The 10,000-nt window shown below is 44.1% G+C and overlaps 1 protein-coding gene across 1 annotated transcript in view; it reads left to right on the forward strand.

The window, feature by feature from the left end:
- Dbt (dihydrolipoamide branched chain transacylase E2) overlaps positions 1-10,000 on the forward strand; it is a 40,197-nt gene that overhangs the window by 25,332 nt on the left and 4,865 nt on the right. The window contains exons 6-10 of the mRNA XM_052730993.1: positions 2,442-2,658; positions 3,469-3,635; positions 6,430-6,507; positions 9,492-9,683; positions 9,803-9,874. Of these exons, the coding sequence (XP_052586953.1) occupies positions 2,442-2,658; positions 3,469-3,635; positions 6,430-6,507; positions 9,492-9,683; positions 9,803-9,874 (726 nt within the window). The remainder of the gene's footprint in view (positions 1-2,441; positions 2,659-3,468; positions 3,636-6,429; positions 6,508-9,491; positions 9,684-9,802; positions 9,875-10,000) is intronic.

Here is a 10,000-nt window from a genome sequence, read left to right on the forward strand (position 1 = left end):
ACAGTCGTTTAAGCACGTGTGTGCCAGGCGCTCCATGTGTCATCTCTGATTCCTACAACAGCCCTGCAGGATGAGAAAGGACAGAGAGGGGGGTTAACGTTTCCACACCCAAAGTAAACAACAGAACTGGGAGTCTGAGGAGAGTTCTGTTGACACAGCCTGAGTTCTTCCCACGCTGGCCAGCAATGCAGAGAATTTCTGAGAAAAGTAGTTGTTACTGGGGGGGGGGATGGGGGGATGGGGGGGTGTGTCATGCAGATGTGTAATTGAATTGTAGAAATGTTACCATAGACAGTTTTCCCTGTGAGGGACACCCAAGGACACACTCTGATGTGTTCTGCCTGTGTACCCATGGGCAAACACTGATCCACACCCCTACTCCCTTTTAGGACGAAGTTTTAAGTAGATGCTATGTATCCTAGTCTCATCTGGAACTTGATATTGTAGCCCAGCCTGGCTTTAAATTCACAATCCTCCTGCCTCTGCTCCTAAATGCTAAGATTATAGTCCTGTGTTTCCACGCCTGGCTTCTCTGTATCTTTTCTTTCACTTTCATATTTTTTTTTGTTGTTATTTTGGGTTTTTTATTCTTCTCTCATACAATACATTCCAACCACAGTTGCCCCTCCCTCCACTCTTCCTGAATGCACTCCTCTGTTTCCCTTCAGAAAAAAGCAGGGTCCCTGGGATATTGACCAAACACATCATAACAAGATCCAGTAAGACTAGGCACAAACCTTCATATCGAGGTTGGGTGAGGCAACCCAGTAGGAGGAAAAAGGTCCCAAGAGCAGGCAACAGAGTCAGAGACACCTCCACTCCCACTGTTAGGGGTCCCACAAAAGCACCAACCTACACAACCATAGCATATGCAGAGGACCTAGCACAGCCCATGCAGGCTCCGGGTTGCCGTGTCAGTCTGTGTGAGCCGCTATGAGCCCTGCTTAGATGATTCTGTGGACCATGTTCTCCTGGTGTCCTCAACCCTTCTGGCTCCTACAGTTCTTCCCTCCTTCTTCCTCGGGGTTCCCTGAGCTCCAAGGGGAGGGGCCCAGTGGAGATCCCCAATTTGGGCTCTTTCCCCACCTAATATTTAGCAGTGGGTCTCTATATCTGCTCCCATCAGCTGCCTGAGAAAGCCTCCCTGTGGTGATACATTGGGTACCCTAATAAAATTTGCCTGAAGATCAGAGAGACAAAGGAACAAGCCACTGCCACATCTCACCTCGCCAACTCCTCAGTCTGAAAAGGCCTCAGCTGATAGGCCTCTAGCCGCATGAGCTTCCTCAGCCGAAAAAGCCTCTAACTGAAAGGAATGCTTCAGCCGAAAAAGCCTTTAGTTCCTGTCTCCTCGAGCCTTATTTACCTTTCTCTGCCCAGCCATCACTTCCTGGGATTAAAGGTGTGTGTGCTTCCCAGTACTGGGATTAAAGGTGTGTGTCACCACTGCCTGGCTCTGTTTCTCTCCTAGACTGAGTCAACCTCATGTAGTCCAGGGCAGCTTTGAACTCTCAGAGATCCAGAGGATCTCTGCCTCCCGAGTGCTAGGATTAAAGGTGTGTGCCACCACTGCCTGGCCTCTATGTTTAATCTAGTAGCTTGTTCTGTTCTCTGATCTTCAGGCAAATTTTATTAGGGTATACAATATATCACCACACCTATCTGATGATAATTGAGCTAGGCACCCATCTAGCACATTATATTTCTTTAAAAAAAAATCAGTATATATTAATTATACAAAATAGAGGGTTTAATTTATAAGCAATAAGAATTATGAGAAAAAGGTCTAGAGAGATGGCTCAGTGGTTAAAACCTCCAGCTGCTCTTCTAGAGGACCCAGATTCGATTCACAAAATCTACATGTCAGCCAACAACTAGCTCTTACTCTGGTCCTAGGTGATCTGGAGTTCTCTTCTGGCCTCCTTCGGCACCAGGCACACAAGTAATACATAGATATATGTGCAAGCAAGACAACATAACAAATAAAGAAATAAAGACTCATGAAAAACAAAAAGAGCTGTGAGAGAGCAGAGCATGGTGGCACACACCTTTAATCCCATCACTCAGCAGACAGAGGCAGGTGAGTCTCTTAAAAAGAGTTCAAGGCCAACCTGATCTACATAGTGAGTTCCAGACTGGCCAGGACTACACAGTGAGATCCTGTCTTGAAAGAGAGAGAGAGAAAGAGAGAGGAAGGAAGGAAAGAAAGAAAGAGAATTATGGGAGAGAATTAGAGATTTAAATGGGCAAATGAACAGCAGTGTGCTAAAGGTAACAGCCACTTACACAGAGGTCCTGAAGCTGATTTCTCAAAATGATGAAAATGTGGCTCCCTCGAACTAAGTTGTTGGGCAAAAGTTTTTACCTTTAATTGATTATGCTCCATTTTTAAATTTTGATGATAGATTTGTTTTTTAGCACTAAAATGTGTTATATTTTAGATTAAGCTGAGTGAAGTTGTTGGCTCAGGAAAAGATGGCAGAATACTTAAAGAAGATATTCTCAACTTTTTGGAAAAGCAAACAGGAGCCATATTGCCTCCATCGCCAAAAGCTGAAATAACGCCACCTCCACCACAACCCAAAGACAGGACCTTTCCCACGCCAATATCAAAGCCTCCAGTCTTCACAGGCAAAGACAGGACAGAGCCCGTAACAGGTAATGGTAGAGGCAGTTCCATGAAGCCGTGCTGATTTGTTTCACAGAAACTACCTCAGGGGATGTGTGTTCATCATATGATGCTTTCCATTATTTTTTGAGCCAGGGTCTCACTATGTAGCCCTGGAACTCAATATGTAGACCAGGCTGACTTCAGAGATCAGCCTGCCTCTGCTGAAGGAGACCCTTGCTGTGGGCTCCCTCTGGGACCTTGGATTAGGCACAGACCATACCCTGTTTTCACAGAAAGATAGATCCGTTTTAAGCAGGGAAGAAAAGTTGAAGTGGCTGCTTTCTGACTCAGGCAGAAAACAACAGCCAGTGACCTGCAGGTGTAATTTTTAAGAGGAAAGAAGGGGAGGTCTGTGTTAGAATGGGCTAGGATGTAGTGGTATATCTTGACTGGGCATGATAATTAGGGGAGCCAAAGGGGGCTTTTGATTGCTGGACTTTAATACTTTGATATCTGGACCTTGGTAGTCGGCCTCAGGAGAAGGGAGTATTCAATGAAGGGAATAGACCTCGGGGACTAGCTTTAGGAATGTAATGTAACGTTTTTTAGCAAGGCAGAGAGAGTTAGGAGAAAGGCAAAGCCTGCCAGAGCCATAGTCTAATGGGCTAGTGTCCCCTCATCAGCCTCCCAAGTCCTGGGATTAAAGATGTACACCACCACTGCCCAACTTTCAATTCTTAATAACAGAAAAGTTCAAACTCATCGTGAACTTACAATGACGCAATCCACCATTTTTCTATTTGTATTGAAAAATAACATATTATTGGATTTATATAAATGTATTGAGTTTCTTCTAGGCTTCCAAAAAGCAATGGTCAAGACCATGTCTGCAGCCCTGAAGATTCCCCACTTTGGCTATTGTGATGAAGTTGACCTTACTGAACTGGTTAAGCTTCGGGAAGAATTAAAACCTGTTGCTTTGGCTCGTGGAATCAAACTCTCCTTTATGCCCTTCTTCTTAAAGGTGAGTGTCACTCATTCCAATGAGGCCCCAGAGGACACTGCCACTTGTTTGTAAAGATGTAGTAGTTAATCAGTTTGCATTAAAATACTACTTCGTACCTTATCATCAGACTTAGAAAGAAAAGTCCAAACCCACTATCTCTTCGTTTCATAAGAATTTATACAGTTGAAATCTGTGTTATGTTTTTATTTACTTACCTCATTTTTTTAAAGATTAACTTTATTTTATGTTTAAGTTACATTTATCCATTTATTTAGTGTGTGTCTGTGTGCATGCGTGCATGTGTGTGCATTGTTAGGGTCTAAGAGAAGTCTCATAAATGACCACCAGTCATGTATGTAATCAACAAGAGCATTTAATAAAAAATTCCAGCATGCAAGGGTCAACCATCTGACACAGTGGCACGTAGCTCTCAGGCTCCTTTTAAGCAGGATTAGGGGAATTCCAGTGGCACGTAGCTCTCAGGCTCCTTTTAAGCAGGATTAGGGGAATTCCAGGTTAAGTAAACTTTGAAGTGATTGGGTAGAGACCCTTTTTGGTACAGGAATCATTTTTTAGATTGGCTTATGATATCTTAGCAGCAACTGTGGCTGCAGTGTCTGGGGTCTGTTTGACTGAAAATAGCAAGAACAATTCCTGTTTGTGGCCAGGTAGGACCCTGATTGGCTGACTGCCTACCAGACTGGACATACTTCCTGGGGGTCTGATGGAAGCCAGACATGAGTCAATATAGGATGGTGGGGTAATATGGGGCAGAAGTCTTAGCAAACTGGCCCCTGGGAAAAAAACAAAAACAAAAACAACTGGCCCTGTTAGGGTCAGTCCTGTTATAAGAGGGGATGGCCATTTCATGCATGAGTGTATGTTTGTGTGTTTGTGCACTCAGGAGGACAGCTTGCAGAGTCTGTTTCCTCCTTCCACCTTGTGAGTCCCAGGGATTGAGCTCAGGCTGTCGGGCTTGAAGAAAGTTTCTCACTCAACTCACTGACCCATCTCGCCAGCCCAAGATTTCTTTGTTGTTTGTTTGTTTATGAGGCAGGGTTTCACCAAGCAGCCCTGGCTGGCCTGGAACTTACTATGTAGACAAGGCTGCTTTCAAACTCACAGAGATCAATGTGCCTCTGCCTCCTAAATGCTGGGATTAAAGACGTACACCACAATACATGGCTATTTATTTTTTAAGTGTGTGTGTGTGTTCATGCAAGTGGCCACAGAGGACAGAAGAGGGTGTCAGTCAGATCTCCTGGAATGAGTGTTGACAGGCAGTTGTGCGTCATTCAGCTTGGGTCCCAGGAACCAAACTGTTGGTCCTCTGCAGGAGCAGCTCGCGCTCCTAACCACTGAGTTATCTCCCTGCTTTAGACGAGGAGGAGAATTGTGCCGACAGCCAAGGAAAGCCTTTCATTCCGAAAGGGTCGTAGGAAAGTTCTGGTTTGAACTAAAAGGAGACTTTGCACCTCGCAGTGGGTGTTTATTTCCATGTGTCCAGCACATTCATGGGGGCTTCTGAGAATCATTTCCAGGGCTAGGCCTTGAGACCATCAGGCTTGGGTGAGCATGCTACAGACAGTTACCCTGAATTTTCAGAGCATCCCAGACATGGAGATACTACTGTCCCCACTCTCCTCCGAAGAGGCCTCAGAGAGGTTGGGAATCTTGTCACAGACATTAACTAACAAATTAACTAACAAACAGAAAAGTCACATTTCTGGTCTGGTCTGGTCTGGTCTGGTCTCCCACTCAGCGTGACTCCTCCTGCCCTTTCATCAGTCTACCAAGATGAATCATCCTTCAATCAAATCGTATCACTTCTTTTCAATAGTTTCCACTCAGTGTCTTTAGGATGCTTTCCCAAGTCCAAGAGTGGCATACAAGTTTCTGCTGACTACCCCTCCAGTCTCCTCAAAACCACTCCCCATTTTAATCACCTTGAGCTATACATACAGTTGCTGGATTATGCAATTTTACCTGAAATACCCACCAAGTGTCTCCCCCCATCATTTCGTTTTATTTTGCTTTGTTTGTTTTTGAAACAGAGTTTCACTAGCTAGCCCAGGCTGGCCTGGAACTCACAGTCCTGCTCCAGCCTTCCAAATACTGGGATTACAGGCATGAGCTATCTCACCTGGCCCCCTTTTTCAAATATCTGTGCATCTTAAATATCACATCAGTTCAGTATTGACTCCAGAAACGTCTGTGGCTCTCTGGCGTACGGGCAGGAGAGAAATGATTTAAAGAGAAAGGAAGTATAAAGAAAAGCAGGGGAGAGATTCAAGGGGGCAAACAGATTTGTGCCAGCAGGGTGGGCTCCAGTACGAATTTGAGCCAGCTCTGCGCTTGACTAGGCCAAGGACACCTGTGCACACTGGCCTCCAGTGGTTACTTTGCAATCATTGTGTATTCTTCCTACAGAGAAGTGGCCCACCTGCCTTTCTGTGTTAGAATTCCTAATCTACTTTTGAACTACTGACTTCTCATAAAAATCTAAATCTACGTGTTAGTGAGGAAATCGCTTGAGATTGAGACACTTCCTTTGGTACTTTGGCAGCCTGCATGGTTACTTTGAAAATTCCCTTCATGTTTGCAAGTGACCCGACCACTTTATCATTTGTTTTTAAATGAGGAGGGCAACCTAGTTTCACCAAGATTGGGATAAGAGTGGAAGTGATAAAGCCAGCAGTGTGTGGCCTTGAATTTACACTCAGCCTAAATGAAGCATTCTCTCCCCTCTCCCTTCCTACCTCCAGTGCGTGAGGCAAGAGTACTCATGTGACATTGTCTTTCTCTTCCACAGGCCGCTTCTTTGGGCTTACTACAGTTTCCTATCCTCAATGCCTCCCTGGATGAAAACTGCCAGAACGTCACCTACAAGGTTGGCCATGCATTGCGAAAACCCTCACTGTAATAGAAGATGGTGTATGTGTACTTGTAGGTTAGAACCCTCTAGGATAGTCAAACAATGATCCCTTTTCGGACAGGAGTGAAAGGTATAGCATAAGCCCTTTAGCTGAAGTGCAATCTATTAGCTTTGTTTTCACTGTTTAATAAGGATTTTGTCAGGTGTGCAGCCAATGCACTTTCGATGTCCTGTCGAGTTTCCATTGAAAATGGTGGAACTATACAGATGTGCTGTGGGTGTGTTACTCACCCTGCTCAGCATCTCAAAAGAATCACCTCTCTCAAGAATAAGTTTCTGGAATTTTAAGGAAGAGAGCCGTCTTAGTTAGGCTTCCTATTGCTATGACGAGACACCATGATCACAGCAATTCAATAAAGGAAAACATTTCATTGAGGTGGCAATTAAATATTATAAAATAAAGTATTTTCAGAGGTTTAGTCCATTATCATCATGGCAGGGAGTATAGCCGCATACAGGTAGACATGGTGCTAGAAAACTCTACATCTTGACTCATAGGCAACAGGAAGTGGTCTGAGACACTGAGTGGTATCTTGAACATATATGAGACCTCAAAGCCCACCCCCACAGTGACATACTTCCTCCAACAAGACCACACCTACTCCAACAAGGCCACACCTCCTGATAGTACCACTCTGTTTGGGGGCTGTTTTCTTTCAAACCATCACAAGAGCAAATTTTTTTTTAATTTATTTATTTGTTTACTATGTATACAGTGTTCTGCCTGCATGTATGCCCTTAGGCCAGAAGAGGGCACCAGACCTCATTACAGATGGTTGTGAGCCACCATGTGGTTGCTGGGAATTGAACTCAGGACCTTTAGAAGAGCAGCCAGTGCTCTTAACCGCTGAGCCATTTCTCCAGCCCAAGAGCAAATTTTTTTAAAGTATGTGTAGGTAGGAGCATATTTCTCCATGTGGGAATGTGCCCATGAGTACAGGTGCCTGCAGAGGCCAGAGGCATTGGTTCACTTGGGTGGAGTTACAGACTATCATGAGGCTCCCAATGTGGGTGCTGGGAAGTTAATTTGGGTCCTCTGGAAGAGCAGCAAGTGCTCTTAACTTCTAAGCCATCTCTTCAGCCCAAAAGAGAGTTAATTAATAATAATTTTTTTTTTAAGTAATACATTTGACTCCAGTTTGAGGGAAATCTTCTGTTTGGACTGAAAGTTTCTTATGACAGAATTCTTACAATGTTGATTCCCATATTCATTCCCCATTAGCAATGCTAGCAACGCTCAGCTAGCAGTAAGCGTAGGAACTGCAGGGGGGTAGCTCAGTGGCAGAGTGCTTACCCAGCATCACCAAAACACAAACCAAAAGGTACATGCAGGTAATGCAGGCCATCTGATCATAGATAGCTATTGCGGTGTGCCTGATACAGTGAACTCTATTTCTGTCTTAATCTTTCTTAATATAGCTTAGTTTAAAAACTTAGAGAAAATAATGTTTACCTTCATTCCTGTGGCCTCAGATACTCCCTTTTCACGCTAATATTCTTCCAGGAATTTATTGAAGTAATATAAATTTTTCTTTAATTTGCTTTTCTCTTTTTCATTTAATGTATTGTGGATATCATCATACATCAATAGATGTGGTATTATCATCTATTCATTCAGTGAACTACTTTCAAATATTTTGTTATAGAACTATCTGATGCTGCCCCCACCCTCCACCCAGTTAATTCCTTCATTTATTTCCTTGGCACAGGTTTTTATAAATATTGTATGTATCTTCATGATGGAAAGAGAGAACTGACTCCTTCAAGTTGTTCTCTGACTTCTGCGTGCATCTCATGGTGTTTGTATGTACACACGTATGCACACAAATGTAATTGTAAAATTTAAAAAGAGACTATTGTCTCTAAAACAATCTTTTAAGCTTGGTTAAATTATTACTTTTTTTTAATTTAATTTTTTTTTCTTGACTTTTCGAGACAAGGTTTCTCTGTGTTGTTTTGGTGCCTGTCCTGGATCTCACTCTGTAGCCCAGGCTGGCCTCGAACTCACAGAGATCCACCTGGCTCTGCCTCCTGAGTGCTGGGGTTAAAGGAGTGTGCCACCGCCACCCGGCTTAAATTATTATCTTTTAATTTACATTTATTTTATTGAGGGGAGGAAACCAGTGCCACTGTACGTACGTGAGTGGAGGGCAGAGGACAACTAATAGGAGTTCTTCTCTCCCTTCACTATGTGGGTTCAGAAGTTTGAGCTCAGGTTGGCAGCACGTGCCTTTACTCATAATGCCCTCTCCTCCACCCGAACTGTTTCTTCTAAACGACTTCTACTCTAGTGAAAGTGGTGACTGTTTTGTCTCGTGGCCTTTTGGCTTTTCCAGATATGCTCTGGCCATATGGCACCAACTGGCCTCAATTCATCAGTCTTTCTTCCTCAGCCTCCCGAATATTGGGATTACAGTGCACCACATGCCTAACTTGCTGAAATAGTTTAGTATCTTTGTTTTAGAAGAGAGTGGATGTAGCTAGAGTTTTCCTGCCTGGCCCACAGTCAGGACAAATCTCTCTCACCTGCCAGTCCCACAGCCGCTCAGACCCAACCAAGTAAACACAGAGACTTATATTGGTTACAAACTGTATGGCCGTGGCAGGCTTCTTGCTAACTGTTCTTACAGCTTAAATTAATCCATTTCTATAAATCTATACCTTGCCACGTGGCTCGTGGCTTACCGGCATCTTCACATGCTGTTTGTCATCGTGGCGGCTGGCAGTGTCTCTCTGACTCAGCCTCCCACTTCCCAGCTTTATTCTCCTCCTTGTCCCACCTATACTTCTTGCCTGGCCACTGGCCAATCAGTGTTTTATTTATTGACCAATCAGCAACACACTTGACATACAGACCATCCCACAGCAAGTGGAATTTATCTTTTCTTTGTTGTAAGCTTATGTATTCAAAGTCCTACTGGGTAATTTTTATTTCTTAGGCTTCTCACAACATTGGGATAGCAATGGATACTGAGCTGGGGTTGATTGTCCCCAATGTGAAGAATGTTCAGGTCCGCTCTGTATTTGAAATCGCCATGGAGCTGAACCGCCTCCAGAAGCTGGGTTCTTCGGGTCAGCTCAGTACCGCCGATCTTACCGGAGGGACATTCACTCTTTCCAACATTGGCTCAGTAAGTCATGGTGTTCAAATTCAAGAGTGTAACTTGCATTTCTGAGCATATACTCAAATAAAATACAGCTTGTCATCTGCAGGCATTCCCTGAAAGCTAAATTTTCCCATTCTTCTCAGATTGGTGGGACCTATGCCAAGCCAGTGATCTTGCCACCTGAAGTAGCCATCGGGGCCCTGGGAGCAATTAAGGTATGTATGTATAGTGAGGAACTGCAAGACAGTTTCGGCAAGTTGGAAGACTGGACATGAGAACTCAGCGCTGAAGGTTTTCCTCCGCCTTCTAGTTTGCGTTTGTGAACTTTGGCTCAGTGCGCC

This window comes from Peromyscus californicus, unplaced genomic scaffold (genome assembly GCF_007827085.1).
Source record: "Peromyscus californicus insignis strain IS unplaced genomic scaffold, ASM782708v3 Scaffold_9__1_contigs__length_137607984, whole genome shotgun sequence".
Lineage (NCBI taxonomy): Eukaryota > Metazoa > Chordata > Mammalia > Rodentia > Cricetidae > Peromyscus > Peromyscus californicus.